General features: G+C 60.8%; 1 protein-coding gene and 1 long non-coding RNA gene across 2 annotated transcripts in view; one reads left to right on the top strand and one right to left on the bottom strand.

The window, feature by feature from the left end:
• The window catches only part of DNAH17 (dynein axonemal heavy chain 17), a 99928-nt gene that overhangs the window by 70897 nt on the left and 13753 nt on the right, over nt 1–15278 (top strand). The window contains exons 56-70 of the mRNA XM_043585684.1: nt 828–989; nt 2434–2667; nt 3013–3177; nt 4645–4740; nt 4895–5112; nt 6383–6590; nt 6891–7006; nt 8451–8643; nt 9158–9393; nt 10047–10169; nt 11857–12061; nt 12517–12681; nt 12887–13027; nt 13287–13457; nt 15002–15124. Coding sequence (XP_043441619.1) covers nt 828–989; nt 2434–2667; nt 3013–3177; nt 4645–4740; nt 4895–5112; nt 6383–6590; nt 6891–7006; nt 8451–8643; nt 9158–9393; nt 10047–10169; nt 11857–12061; nt 12517–12681; nt 12887–13027; nt 13287–13457; nt 15002–15124 — 2556 coding nt within the window. The remainder of the gene's footprint in view (nt 1–827; nt 990–2433; nt 2668–3012; nt 3178–4644; nt 4741–4894; nt 5113–6382; nt 6591–6890; nt 7007–8450; nt 8644–9157; nt 9394–10046; nt 10170–11856; nt 12062–12516; nt 12682–12886; nt 13028–13286; nt 13458–15001; nt 15125–15278) is intronic.
• LOC122486159 lies at nt 1740–8545 on the bottom strand. Its single transcript, XR_006298034.1, has 4 exons — nt 8434–8545; nt 7339–7435; nt 2987–6563; nt 1740–2761 (listed from the first exon to the last, which is right to left on the bottom strand). It is a non-coding gene; the product is annotated as an uncharacterized LOC122486159 (long non-coding RNA).

The raw sequence follows: 15278 nt of genomic DNA, 5'->3' as shown, positions 1-15278 counted from the left end.
TACCCCCCGACACACACACGGGTGTAAATAGATGAGGAAGTAGGCCTTGACCTTCAACGTTCTTTCTTAGGGAAACTGGGCTGAACTACCCCACTGGACTGAGGGCACTTCGGGTCCTTTTCTCCCTTCTGTCAGCATCCAGAAGGGGCAGCTGCCCCCCTGACCCAGATGGTGCTGCCCTCTGGGAGGGTTCAGCCCAGTAGCTCTTCTAGAACCTGCTGGGTCACACAGTCTGACCAGTAGACATCGTTTGGGGGCTGAAGGAGCCCCTGATGGATGCTCCCCGTGCCCCGCCCGGCTTTTCTCCGGTCGAACGGCCACTTCCAATGAGCCAGCCCAGGGTCCCCGTGGAAAGAGGACGAGAGGGGCCCGCAGGGCTGAGGCTTCTCCCAGTCCAGCCAAAGGGACCCCAGGGCCTGTTTGCATAGCACCTATGAACAGCTGGGGTCCCAGGGAGTCCCGACTGTCTGGGGATTAGCCACCTTCTCAGAGGCCTGGAGGAGGCCGGCCCTGTCCTTGGGCCTTATCTGCCCGCCTGGATGCTCATCCCCCACTCTGTCCTTCATCCGGCCTTTCTCTCCCCCACTTTGCGGTGGCCGTGACAGAGGGCCTTGCCTGCACACTTCTCCATCCCTCATGAGAGGCGTGAAGTCAGTGGAGCATTTATCGGTTGTGACGCAAACCCGGAACCCCGGGTGCTCTCTGCGGACACCCGAAACGGACGACACAGAGAGCTTTCCTCCCGAAGGAGCTTTCTGCCGGACTGGCAGGCTCTGGCCTCAGCAGCACCGTGACCAATGAGCTGTCCCTCTGTGTCCCGCATCTAGGTGATCCTGTGTTTCTCTCCCGTGGGCTCCGTCCTGCGTGTGCGGGCAAGAAAATTCCCCGCCATTGTCAACTGCACGGCCATCAACTGGTTCCACGAGTGGCCAGAAGATGCCCTGGTGTCCGTGAGTGCACGCTTCCTCGAGGAAACGGAGGGCATTCAGGTGAGTCACTGGGCACGGCCCCCTCTGCCGCCCCCTGTACTGGGGCTCACAGAGCCGGGAGGGTCTGCCGCGTGGGACAGGGGGACCCCATGCACTCTGCCTCCAGGCAAGTAAGGACTCGCCTTGGTGCAAAATTTAAGAGAAGGGAGGGAGTAACTTCAAGCAGTCAAGATCGGTGATGTCTTAATGCAGTACTGTTAACCGTCCAAATTAATGCCGAATAATTCACAACGAACGAATATCAAAATTGATCAAAATCGCAAATGATGTTAAGTTTCTGGTTGTTGTTTTTCACGTCCTGCATTGCTGTGCCCCCAGACGCTCGTTTCTGCCAGCTTGGAGTCCCCTCCCCTGAGGCCACGGCCCCACGGGGCTGGGGCAGGAGGGTTGACACTGGGGTACAAACAGACTGAGCAGATCAGGCTTTAAACGTAGTGCCTGATCAGGGCTGCCCGGGGAGCCCGTGTTTACTTGGTAAGCGTGCACAGAGGCCCACACTTAGTCTGGTCTCGGGCTCCGGCACAGCCCTGCCCGGGGCTGCCCCGTCCCCTGTGCCCTGGCCCTTCTCCTCTACAGGCCAGGACGGCTGTGATGGGGAAGTCAGTCTGCTTGTCTTTTGCAGGCCGTTTCTTTAATCGAAAGACGGTGCCCACGTTCACTGTTTGTGCTAACTGCTGGCCTAGAAATGGCCATTAAACCCTGACCCAGCCAGTGGGGAAAACGAGGAGCCCTAGAATAAGTCACACTTGGTTATCATGTTTTGCTTTATTTTGGACACATATTCAGTTACTAAGTACTGAACCTGAAATTAACCGTGGGCCTGGTGGGAAAGGTGGGTAAAATCTGCTGGTCATTGCTAGAGCACCTACTCTGGGATGGGCCCTTCCCACACTTTGCTCAGGGCACAGATGTGGGGTTTCCAGCCCCCCACCCAAGATCGGGGAAAGGCCCCCACGGCTGGCACCAGCGAGGGCCACAGGTCAGATGGCTGAAGCAGCAGGTGTGAGGGGGAACACGTTTCCAAATTACCTTGAATCATGGCTGGTATGGCTTGGACCATTCCTGGGACCAGGCGCCCAGGCAGATGGGGTGGACCCAGACGGTGGTGGCTGTGACCCTGCCGTGGGAAGCAGGACCCAGCGTAGGACCCTTCGCACAATAAATGCCTACTGGATGGCCCAGGTCACTCAAACATACCGTCGGACCCTGCACTCTCCCAGGTATGGGTGGGCGTGGAGGTGATCACGTGAGTCAAGCCATGCTGCGTCCCTGGCACTGAGCCAGACCCTTGGTGGTACAATGTCACCAAGCTCCCACGACGGCCTGCACAGGCATTGCTGTCTTGTCGGCCCCCACTCCTCCTGGGGCTCCTCCAGGGCCCCCACCGGAGTGGGGTCGCTCCCGCCAGGGGACAGGGAACCAACGGCCCATCTTGCCTTTGCAGGGAGATGTCAAGGCTTCCATCAGTCTCTTCATAGCCTACGTGCACACAACGGTCAACGAGATGTCCAGGCTGTACCTGGCCACCGAGAGGCGTTACAACTACACCACCCCCAAAACCTTCCTGGAGCAGATCAAACTTTACCAGAACCTGCTGGCCAGGAAGAGAATGGAGCTGGTGGCCAAGATCGAGAGGCTGGAGAACGGCCTGATGAAACTGCAGAGCACAGCGTCCCAGGTAGGGAAGAACCTTCCCCCGAGTCGGAGGAACGGGATTCCGGCCTTAGAGAAACGTCCATTCTCACGCCAGAAAGGACGCGTGGGTTTTAATACTTAAAAACAAAAAAACAAAAAAAAAACGGGTTCAAAATGCTTTCGCAGTGCTGACGTTACGTTGGGTGCTTCGCGTCGGCCGAGCCGGGCGGGATTCGTGCGTCCAGTCTGGCGCGTCCGTGACGTGCCCGTTCCAGGACGCCCTGCACTGAGGCCACCCTATCACTTACTGCCTCCCCGCACCCCCTCCCGCTCCGTGTCGTGGCCCCGGGGCCCAAGCTCACCCGTCTCTTGGCGTCTCCTCCCTGAGGTGGATGACTTAAAAGCCAAGCTGGCGATTCAGGAGGCTGAGCTCAAGCAGAAAAACGAGAATGCTGACAAGCTGATCCAGGTGGTGGGTGTGGAAACCGAGAAGGTCAGCAAAGAGAAAGCCATTGCGGACGAGGAGGAGGCCAAGGTGGAGGTCATCAACAAGGTGTGCAGACGCGCGGGGCCTCCGTGGGCTGTGGCTCATGGCTATGCCAGGCCAGGCCTCCCCTGAGTGGTCAGTATCTCCCATGGGCCCAGGCAAAGGCCGGGAGGGCTCCCAGACCTGCAGGAAGCCCCCTGAGGGGGCATCTCTCCCAGCTCAGAGGAGGGCCGCCTCCTCTTGGAGCCGTGCCGTCTGTCCCCAGGCCACCTTGGTGGCATTTCCAGGAGCTGGTAAGAGACGCAGGTTCTCGGGCCCCGGCCCAGCTCCGCTGAATCAGGTCTGCATTTTAACAAGATGCCAGGGACCTGTGAGCACATTAAGGTTTGAGAAGCGCCCCGCCCTTGGACGGGGGCCCTGGTCCTCAGACCCTGTGCCAGGAGCTCCCTCCAGAGGTGCCGAGGTCACTGGGCCGGGCGGGGCGGCAGGAGCTGCAGAACCATGACCCTCTGAGGCTCAGGGTGGTCAGCAACGTGCCCGGGGGTCTCGAAACTAGGGAGTGGCAGTCAGGACCCACATTCACACCCCAAACTCTGTGACCTGCCTGTCTGATCCACGTGTGGCTCTTAATGTCCAGGCACCCACCACTCTCCAAACCCGGGGTCAGGGGTGCTCCCCGGGGAGGAAGCCCCGGGTGGTGCCCCCGGGTTAGCCCGCCCAGGCAGCGCCTTCACCCCAAGAGACCTGGGCCACGAGGAGCCCCCGCCACTGGCTCTGAGGCCTTACTGTCTCCTAGTGCCAGTGTGTGATTTCTCCAAAATGGAACAGTTCGGAGGTCTGGCTCGCCCTCCCCGTAAGGAAGTGAGAACGTGTTCACGCACCTGTGCGTTCGCTCCTCGGATCGGGAAGAACCCCTCCGAGTCTCTGGGTGCTGAGCACAGAGAGAGACCAGTAGCCGCGTGGTGTCCATCAGGAAGGAGCCAGTAGGGGCTGGGGGCTTTGCTGGGTGCAGAGGACGAGGACAGAAAGGAGAGGGTCTCTCTGCAAGGCACCCCGTGGAGAGTGCATCCCGCCCCCGACTTTAAGCACACCGTGGGGCACGACCACAGGAACGGGCGTGGAAGGTGCTGGCTGGGCAGGCTGCCCCGGGGATAGCACCCGGGCCTCCCTCCCCGGAGCACCCTCGCGGGGGCCGTTTCTGGATGCAGGGGCTGGAGAGGGGCGGGTGCTGGACATTAACTGCTGTCAGTCCCGGAAGCGGGGGCCATTCCAGAACCCCAAGTCTGCCACCCCCATGGCTCATTCCAGCCTGTTGAGGGGCAGGGGCAGAGGGGCGGAAAGGAGAAAGGCGGGCTCCAGGCGGTGACCAGTGACCTCCCGGGCATGAAGGGGAGCATGGGGCACAGCACCCTCCTCACTTCCGTCCGTGCTCTCGCTGCTGCCCAGGGCTACACACACACACCCACACACACACTCTCACACGCAGCCCCCACCAATCCCTGCACTGATCTTGCCCGCGTGGCTTCCTTCCAGAATGTCACAGAGAAACAAAAGGCATGTGAGACGGATTTGGCCAAGGCGGAGCCGGCCCTGCTGGCCGCGCAGGAAGCTCTCGACACGCTGAATAAGGTGCGGGAAGGGAAGGAGCAAGAAACGGACCGGTCAGAGTGGAGGAGAAAGCCGTGGCGTGTGCGTGCAAGCGGCCGCAGGCTTGTGGGAGCTTCCCAGGGTGGTCCCGGGGCCTACGGGCCCCTTTCAGGTGCTCCCCATCTGTCATTTTCAGAACAACCTGACCGAGCTGAAGTCCTTCGGGTCACCCCCGGACGCCGTGGTCAACGTCACGGCCGCCGTCATGATCCTGACCGCGCCGGGGGGCAAGATCCCCAAGGACAAGAGCTGGAAAGCGGCCAAAATCATGATGGGCAAAGTGGACACGTTCCTGGACTCCTTGAAGAAGTTTGACAAGGAGCACATCCCCGAGGCCTGCCTGAAGGCGTTTAAGTGAGTCAGGCTCGGCCGCACCGCCCAGCTCAGCACAGTGGTGCCAGGGTCCCCCGGGGCCCCTCCCGCCCGCCCCGGCCAGAGACCTGTTCCCAGGGGAAGGCTGTGCCGGCCGGGGTGGGGCAGGGCCTCAGGCCGTGTGCAGCAAGGTGGGCCCCCGGAGCTGGCGGTGGGGTGGCCTGGGGAAACGTGGCCGCACCCGGGTCCTGGGGCACCTCAGCACCCTCTTCCTTCCCCACCGGAAGGAGTCAGTGCAGGCGGAAAGGCCCGTGGCTCAAAATCCACAACAGCGCATGGGAGGGTCTAACAACCCGTCACACAGCCCACAGGACCACGAGAAACACCACCAGGGCCCCTAGAGGCAAGAGCAGTTGCACACACACATACGCACGCACGCACACACACGTGCCGTGTGCATCCGCTGACTCGGGCCCCGTCGTGCGTGCTTTCTGCTTCCCGCTGTTGTCACCGTAAATGCGCCACACCTGGAGGGGCAGACCCGGCGGGCTGGCCGTGTTGCTGAGGGGCGGGCGGGGGGGAGCAAACCAAATGCCGCCAAGGGGCCTCCACCACCGGGAGGTGGACGCGCGCTCAGCCTCCTCGCTGGCGCCGGTTCCCCCACGGTCGAGACGCCTGTGTGTGCGCAGAGATCGCGGGGCTCCTGGCGCTGACCGGAGAACACGTTTTCTTGCCGGTTCATCGGGCTCTCCTCTAACCGCCGGACGGCCTCGGCGGCAGGCAGAGTGTAATTTCCCTAACTGGTCCCAAACCGCGGAAGATTCAGGCCGTCTCCGTCCTGCCAGCTCCCCGACGGCCGCGGCCCCCGACGGGTGTCTAAACACGTAAACCTGTCGCCACATCAACCTAGAGGAAACACGAAGTAAACCGAAGGCGGGGATGGCCGGCTGTACTCCCGGCCGACGTCCGAATTGCTCATCGGTTCTATTTTGAATTAACCCAGTCTTTCTGCAGGGAGTCCAGTCTGTTACGCTTAACGACGTCGCCGTCGCTCCTTAAAATACTGGTTTCCAGAAGGGTCTAAAGTGCCTCTGTGCCCCCTCACACCCCAAACCACTTCTGGGGCCAGACTTCAGTGTTTCACTTTTTTCTTCTTCTTGAAGACCCTTCCCCACCCCCCCCCAAAAGAAACCGATTCACCGTGCTCCCCGGTCATTGCCTGTGCTCCGCGGTCAGCGGCCAGCTGAGGGCCGGAGGGACAGATGCAGGGGAGGCCTGAGGCCTGCAGAGCCCACACCTGCTCCCCCTCCAGGCCCTACCAAGGCAACCCGACCTTCGACCCCGAGTTCATCCGCTCCAAGTCCACGGCCGCCGCGGGCCTGTGCTCCTGGTGCATCAACATCGTGCGCTTCTACGAGGTGTATTGTGACGTGGCCCCCAAGAGGCAGGCCCTGGAGGAGGCGAATGCCGAGCTGGCGGAGGCACAGGAGAAGCTGTCACGGATCAAGAACAAGATCGCCGTGAGCGCCCGTCCACACGGCACCTGCAGCCCCGGGGGCGGGGCGGGGCGGCGGGGGGAGCACCCGAGCCAGGCGCTCACGCTGCCCATCACTACCCCACAGAGGAGGGGTGGGCGCGGCGGCCGCCAGGTACTCAGCACCGCGAATAACCCCCGCAGCCAGCCGCAGGGACCAGATGCCCGCACTCCTCGCTCCTCGGGCCCAGCCAGCACGGGAGGCCCCGCTCGGCGCTCACTCCCGAGGATGCTGGGACGCCCAGCACAGCCCCACTTGAGGGCCTCTCCCCGTCTGTTTTCCCAGGAACTCAATGCCAACCTGAGCAACCTAACGTCGGCCTTTGAAAAGGCGACAGCGGAGAAGATCAAGTGCCAGCAAGAGGCAGATGCCACCAACAGGGTGATCTCGCTGGCCAACAGGTAGCTCTCTCGGCCCCGCGGGTGCCCCTCCTGTTTTCAGGTGCCCTGAAGGGTCGGGCGGCTTTTGGAGGGGGAGGAACAGCCCCAGGTGCAGGCAGCAATGTCCCCGCTTGTGCTAAGTCATGAGGACAGACCCCCCTGACGGACTACTGGCCAGTGTCCCCACCTCCCGGAGCTGGTAGCCCTCCACGACGCACCCCTACGCATCCCGTGACCTCGGGCGGGGGGGAACCCCGCATAACCCAGACCTACCCCGACCTGCTTGGGAGGCGGCGTCCACAGACCCCACCCCCCCCACCCCCAGGGCAGATCCCCCTTGCTCCCACTCTTACCGCCCGTGGTGTGGGCGCCGGCTTCCGGGGCTTCCAGAGCAGGGCTGTCCAAAGGGACTGGGGCCACACCCATCATTTTATGTGTTCTGGTTGCCACCTTAGCAGAGGACGGAGAGGAAACGGACTTCGATAATGCATTTTACGAAACCCCAAATTTGATCGTTCCAACGTGTGATCAGTTGTGATCACATGTGATCATTAAGAATGACCGGTGAGACCACTGATGCACGTTCGCCCCCCGGCCCCTTGAAACCCACACACACACGTCAATTCAGACCGGCCCCGCGGGTGTGGGCTGGCCACATGTGCCGGCGGCTGCCCCCGTAGACAGCAAGGCTTCAGGGCTTTGTCTTTGGATTTCCGAAAGCGACGCCCAGAGCCTGGCGCAAGAGCTGCCGGAGGGGTCGGTCCTAGTGCATGGCTTCTGGTGGTATTTTCTCTGCCCCGGAGGGGGCCGGCAGCCCACTGTAGCTGTGGTCAGTGAGACACGGGGACCCCGGGAGACCCCCAGACTGCACGGCCCTAGCCTCCAGCAGGGTGCAGACTGGACCACGCCTGCCAAAAAAAATCAAAGCGCCTCCCTGGGAGGCAAGGGCCCCTCGAGTGATGCTAAGGACGGGCCTCAGTGGGCCTGCGCTTTCAACAAACACTTCAATGCTCTCAGGTTTGTGGGGTCACATCTAGGGTCAGGGACCAGTTCTCAGGCCGGTGGCCCGTGACACATGATGCGTCCCCTGCAGTCCCCGCTCCACGTGGGCCAGCTGCCCTCTGGATGCCACGCTGGCCCGTGGCCGCCGTGGCCACTCCACCTCTACCAGGACCTGTCCCTTGCCAAGCCCGCGCTCGGCGGTGACCGGGCTGCAGCTTTATACAGCACGTGGGTGAAACATTCAAATAACGTCAGCGGAGCAATGACATCAACGCAGAATTCGGTCCCCAGGTGCCTCCAGGAAGCATTAGTTTTGCTTCCCTGAAGCAGTCCCCAACGCATTTCCGCTGCCGAAGCTCCGAGCCGAGGAAGGACAGGAAACGCCCAAGCCTCACGGCATTAGAGGCGGAGGCCGCCTTCCGGTCTTTCCCTTGGCCCCCACTGACCTCGTGTTTCCATTCAGGCTGGTAGGGGGATTGGCATCGGAAAACATCCGCTGGGCTGAGTCGGTGAAGAACTTCAAAAGCCAGGGGGTCACCCTGTGCGGGGACGTCCTGCTGATTTCCGCCTTCGTCTCCTACATGGGCTACTTCACCAAGAAATACCGCAGCGAGCTGATGGAGAGATTTTGGATCCCTTATATAAATAAGTTAAAGGTAAGAGGTTGGGTTGCGTTCGTGGCTCAGGAAACTTGGGGAGGCATTCTGGCAGGGCAGACCCAGCCAAATGCCACACTCACGGATGCTCTGGCCATTGCGGGTTTCAACTGTGGCCCAGAGACTCCTGGGTGACTCAGCTGGTTGAACATCTGACTCTTGATTTCAGCCGCAGGTCCTGATCCCAGGGTCGTGGGACTGAGCGCCCCGTGACAGGCTCTGCCACGAGTGTGGAGCCTGCCCGGGACTCTCTCTCTCGCTCTCTGCCCCTGCCGGCTTACTCACACGTGCACCTGCTGGTGCCCTCGCTCTAAAATAAATAAATTGTGGCCCAGCGTGCTGCTGCCCTTCTTGGCGGGTTCCCAGGGGCTCTGTCAGCCGCTTGGCTGTCTTCCAGACGACACGGCTCGTCCGTGGTCTAACCACAGACCTACCGTGTCACTTGGAGAGCTGCTTCCCGCGGGGCAGTAAGGCCACATCACCTCTTCTGAGGACTAGTGCTCCCCCCTGGCAGGTCCCCATCCCGATCACGGAAGGTCTGGACCCCTTGAGCCTACTGACCGATGACGCGGACGTGGCCACTTGGAACAACCAGGGTCTCCCCAGTGACCGCATGTCCACTGAGAATGCCACCATCCTGTGCAACACTGAGCGGTGGCCCCTCATCGTGGACGCCCAGCTGCAAGGAATCAAGTGGATCAAAAACAAATACGGCCGCGAACTGAAAGCCATCCGCCTGGGACAGAAGAGGTGCGCGATGGTGGCAGGCAGGAGCCGGAGGGGCCTAGGGCGGGGGGCGGGCTCTAAGCGTAGCCACTGGCCGCTGGGCCCCTGTGTGTGGAAAGTCACCTGGGGTGTTTCGTCCTTGTTAAACGGATGGGTGATCTTGAAACACAGATGCTGGCCTGCACGGGGATTTGTTTTCCCACATTTGGCCTTGGGGAACAGCGGCAAGAGCGAAGAAGCAAACTCGGGGCTCTCCTCTCTTCCCCCCAGTACCCGCCGCAGCTGCGGGCAGGAAGCGCTCACCTGGGCTCCAGCCCGGGCTGCGTCCCGCCCGGCCGTGTGCTGGCCAAGGGGCTTCCGGCTGGTCATTTTCTCATTTCTTATCTCCAGCGGGGCTGGCTTCCTTGCTACAGACGGTCACTAAGGCCACCCCGTGCGCCTTCCTGGAGCACTGGGGACGTGGAGCCACACACAGAAGTGAGAACAGAGCTGTGCTCCCATAGGCCCGGAGGGGAGCGCCCCTCGGGGAAGGCGGGTCGCAGAGGGCATGTGCTGCCGGCCCCTCGGCCGCTCGTCTTTAGGTGCCTTCTTGCTCTGACAGCTGTCCCTGGGGCACCCAGCGGTGCCGTCACTGAGCCCCCCGCATTAAATGCCCCCCCCCCCGTGTCGTCCCGCAGCTACCTGGACATCATCGAGCAGGCCATTTCCGAAGGGCACACCTTGCTCATCGAGAACATTGGCGAAACCGTGGACCCCGTGCTGGACCCGCTGCTGGGCAGGAATACCATTAAAAAGGGAAAGTGAGTTCCCGGTTCCATCCGTGCCGACGCCCTCAGTGGCCAGGTGCGGCCTCTGCGTGGAGAAAGCGTGGGGAATCCTGCCTTCCTGGTGGGCAGCCGGGTCAACAAAGTGCCGGTCCCCAGGGAGAGACTGGCAGGTGCAGGACAGCATCCCGGCCAGGAACACGGACACCAACACCTGCCGGAGGCCCCCTGCCAGCAGTGGTCCTCAGTGGCCACGCTTCTTCCATTTTTACTCATCATACAAACCAGGAGCCCGCAGGAGCTTTTTTTTTTTTTTTTTTAAATTCAGGTGAAATCTACCCGACATAAAATTAGCCGTTTTATTTTTATTTTATATTTATTTTTTTTTTTTAAACTTTATTTTTGAGAGCGAGAGAGATGGAGTGCCAGTGGAGCAGGAACAGGGAGAGGGAGACACAGAATCCGAAGCAGGCTCCGGGCTCCGAGCTGTCAGCACAGAGCCCGACGCGGGGCTCGAACCCACGGACCATGAGATCGTGACCTGAGCCAAAGTCCGATGCTTATCTGACTGAACCACCCAGGCGCCCCCCAAATTAGCCATTTTAAAGTGAACGACTCAGTGGCACTGAGTGCGTTCACAGTGTTTTGCAAGCATCACCCCTGTCTGGTTCCAGGACACTTGCATCCCTCCAGATGGAGACCCCGTACTCACGAAGCAGTCACTCCCTATTCCCCCCCCACCGGCCAGGCCCTGGTGCCCACCACTGTGCCCTCCAGCTCCGTGGATTTCACATAAAGGGAGTCCTGCGGCGTGGCTCTTTTGGGTCTGGCCGCTTTCCCTGAGCTGTGTCTTTAAGGCTCGTCTGTTCAGTAGTGTGTCAGGACCTCATCGTTCTTACTGCTGAGTAACCGTCCGCAGTGTGGCTCCATTCACTGGTTGATGCACTGAGCTAGTATTACTTTTCTAATATAAAAAATATTAGGGGTGCCTGGGTGGCTCAGTCGGTGTTTCTCTCTCTCTCTCTCTCAAAAATAAACATTAAAAAAATTTTAATTAAGTCAACTTTGAAAATGTAAACGTCAAAGGTGTTAGGGGCCACCCTTCAATGCAGGGGTGCGTGCAGAAGCCCAGAACAGAGGTAACAAACAAATATGCTGATGTCCTAGCCTCTGAAAAGAGCTTGGTATGAGTGGTGATGCCCGAGAGTTGAAGTTAGAAGCCTCCAAAGCAGTGAGCTCAACCAGAAAGAAGGGGAACAGAGAGAAGAGGTCCCCCCACAGTGGATCAGCAGACCAGGTTCTGGCCCTGGCTGTTCTCAGACTCCCCCCACCCCCGGGGGAGCTTCCAGAACATAATGGCGTTCTGAATTGGGACGTCAGCGTCCTTCTGGTGTTCGTGGCTCTGGGGTGGGGCCCAGGCAGAGTAGTTCTGTGCCAGCTCCCGGGTGAGTACAAAGTGTCGCTAGAGTTGACCAAGCCCCGCGATCCCCGCTATAAAGATCGGCACAAACCAGCCGGAGAGAGAGCAGGTGCACCTTCTAGAAGGTCCTGACCACAGGCCAGAGAGAAAGACTGGAACAAGGAGAGACACAGCCCTTTCCTGGTGACCCGAGGAGAGTTGGTGGTGGCAGTGGGGCCCGGGGCAAGGGGGCCGCCAGGCTGCTATGGGAGGTGGTCTCTGTGGGTGATACCGCAGCTCTAACCTGCCTCCCCTAACGGCCAGGTTCATTAAGATCGGCGACAAGGAGGTGGAGTATCACCCCAAGTTCCGCCTCATCCTGCACACCAAGTACTTCAACCCGCACTACAAGCCCGAGGTGCAAGCCCAGTGCACCCTCATCAACTTCCTGGTCACCAGGGACGGGCTCGAGGACCAACTCCTGGCTGCCGTGGTGGCCAAGGAGCGCCCGGATCTCGAGCAGCTGAAGGTACCGGGGCCTGACGTCAGCCCCACGTGGCTCGGGGCGGGCTGTTCAGTCACAGCGAGGTTCCCTGACCCAGCAGCGGCCACCCCAAAGCATCCCAGCCTGTCGCACCGATGGCATTAGGTGCACCAGAACGAGCCGCTCTTCCTCCCCGGCGGCCTCCCAAACCGAATTCCAGACCAGACGACTAATTCACTGACGGCAGAGGAGCCTCAGCGGTGCCCAGACGGCCGCATGTGCCAAACCGCTGCCCCACCAGCATGGCCTTTGCGGCCGGCCCCTGTGCGTGGTCAGAGCGGGCTCAGAGCGGTCCCAGGCCCTGCTCCCTGGCCACACACGGCTGCCCAGGACAGGCTCAGGCTTCTCCCGTCCGTGCTGGGGCCTCAGCTGAGCGGTGGGGGCAGCGCCGGCCGCTGCGTGAGCCCGCCCCCCAGCCCCGCGGTCTGTCCCTCCTGCAGGCCAACCTCACCAAGTCTCAAAATGAATTCAAGATTGTTCTGAAAGAGCTGGAAGATTCCCTGCTGGCCCGTCTGTCGGCGGCGTCGGGGAACTTCCTGGGGGACACAGCCTTAGTGGAGAATCTGGAGACCACCAAGCACACAGCCAGTGAGATCGAGGAGAAGGTGAGCGCGCACCGCCGCGTCCGTGGGGGGCCGCCTCCCCCGGTCACTGAAAAGAGAAGCCACAGTCCCATGCGTGCCCCCGGGCCCAAGGCAGGGAGCAGCATGCCAGCTGCCGGCCGAGGGTCCCCCCAGGCAGGGGGCGGACCCACTGCCCTCTGGCGCTATCCACCTGCTCGTCCCACTCGAGCCCCATCTTTTTTTTGAGGTACAAGAGGCAAAAATCACAGAGGCTAAAATCAACGAGGCCAGAGAGAACTACCGGCCAGCCGCAGAGAGGGCGTCCCTGCTGTACTTCATCCTCAACGACCTCAACAAGATCAACCCCATCTATCAGTTCTCGCTCAAGGTGTGGGTGCGGCCAGGCTCCGGGGCGGGGGGCCTGGAGTCCACAGAACCCCCAGCCGTCAGGACAGTCGGGGTCCAGGCTGCAGACAGGGGCGGGAAGAGGGAGCCGGGGCACGGGATCTGTTCCAGGCCGGCACCCCGGGGAGGGGCTCCTCTCCAGGTGCCCCAGACCCCCACCCGCCGCGGAAATAAACTGGAGCCCCCACAGGAAGCACGGGGTGGCCTCCAGCCCCATGAGCCTGTATGCACCCCTTCCCCAGGCCTTCAACATGGTGTTCGAGAAAGCCATCCAGAAGACCGCCCCGGCCGAGGAGGTCAAGCAGCGAGTGATCAACCTGACGGACGAGATCACCTACTCTGTCTACATGTACACGGCCCGAGGGCTCTTCGAACGGGACAAACTCATCTTCCTGGCCCAGGTGGCCTTCCAGGCAAGTCTGGCCTCCCTTCTCAGAGTGCGGCCCGCAATGCAGATTCCCAGGTGATGGCGTTCGTTGGAGTCATCAAACGATGCTGGGGGACCTGCTTGGGGTTCTGTTGACACCGGGCACGGTTGTAGGTGGCAACCACTGGAGGGGAGGTCCCTTAAAGAGAATTCTACAAAGACACATCGTTCTCACCGCATTTACGTTAATGCCAAGCGAGCAGTCCTGCGCCAGCGGGCGGTTAAACACCGTGGACGCCGAACGCTATCGCTTAAGGAAGTAAAGATACTGACGGATAAATAGTTCTCCTGTTCATACAGACAGACCCGCTGAAATTGACCAAACAGCCATTAAATGGATTGTTCCATTAAATCGATCAAACAGCCCCTCCACCCTCTGGTTCACGGTCTCGTGGGTGTGGCAGAAAACACGAATTTCTAGATAGCTTCTGGAAGTTTGCTTCCCTTCCAAACTCAAACTATGAGTCAGGGTCCAGGTCGAAGAGGTTTTCCTTCACCTGCATGAGTTCCTGAGCGGCAGGCCCGGCGTGCGCTTTCTCCCCGCCGAGGGGGCAGCAGGATACTTGATGCACGCCCTAAATTTCCAAAGGAGTTTCTCTTCTGACCAAGAGACAGAAAGAAAAAGAGAGAGAGGGTCTGACTCGGGTGAAACTCTGCTCCGTGGCGTCGGAGAGGAGCTGCGCGGCCGGCCGTCTGTGGCGCTGCAGTGACCGCGGCCCCAGCTCCCCGGCCAGATGGACGGAGTGGGCCGAGCCACCTCTCAAGGGCCGAGACCCGGCCTGCTGGGCGCCCACAGAGCTGGTGGGCACGCGTGACAAGGCGACACGGACTAGGACCCAGAAAATTCCCCGTCCCGAAACGTATGTGTATACGTACCGGAGACGTACGTGTCCCAAAGAACTGACTTGTATACGAACACAGCAGCTCTGCTGATAATCGCCACGAGGTGGATGTGGCCCAAACGTCCATCAGAGGATGAGTGGATAAACCACACGTGGTCTCTCCACACGACGGAACATCATTTGGCTACAACGTGGGTGAACCTGGAGGACAGAGTGAGAGAAGCTGACGGGAGCGGGCCACATCTGCAGGATTCCACTGCACGGGCAGATCCAGACAGAGCATAGACCCTGGGGTCACCAGTGGCCCCGGCTAGGGGGGGGGGGGGGTGTGTGCTGTGCACAGGGTCAGGGGTTCCCTTTGAGAAGAAGAGAAAGCTCTGCTTCTAGATAGAGGTGATACGATTTTACGAAAATTTTACGCTTTAATAGGGGTAAGGCGGTACGTTTTGTGTCCTGTGTATTTTACCACAATTTAAAAAATCAGCAAGTCAGGTGAAAAGAAAGTCTTGCCGGGACCCAGAGGGCAGGAGGGTGCTCCCCCCACAGGCCAGGGGTGTGAGCTCCTCGGCCTGCCCTGCGTCTGTCTGTACGTCTGTGACCGAGGTCCCAGGTGCTCCTGCCAGGGGCTGGCGGCCGCCCTGCCCTGCTGTTGTGGGGTGACATCTGAGCGGCCCCCGTGTCCCCCCAGGTCTTGTCCATGAAGAAAGAGCTGAATCCGGTAGAGCTGGATTTCCTCCTGCGGTTCCCTTTCAAGGCCGGGGCCCTGTCGCCGGTGGACTTCCTGCAGCACCAGGGATGGGGCGGCATCAAGGTGGGCTGCGGGCCCCAGCACTGCGACCCCTCTCTGCCGCCCAGCCCCTGGGGCTCACGCTGGGGACGTTTACAAGGCGGACATTCAGCGAAACGGGGCGGGGGGCGGACCCCGGAGGAGGGGCCGGGGTGCAGAGGGCTACCTGCCGGCTCGC

The sequence above is a fragment of the Prionailurus bengalensis genome, chromosome E1, assembly GCF_016509475.1.
Source record: "Prionailurus bengalensis isolate Pbe53 chromosome E1, Fcat_Pben_1.1_paternal_pri, whole genome shotgun sequence".
NCBI lineage: Eukaryota > Metazoa > Chordata > Mammalia > Carnivora > Felidae > Prionailurus > Prionailurus bengalensis.
Note: the sequence above shows the minus strand (reverse complement) of the source record. Positions and strands in the feature narration are given on the sequence as shown.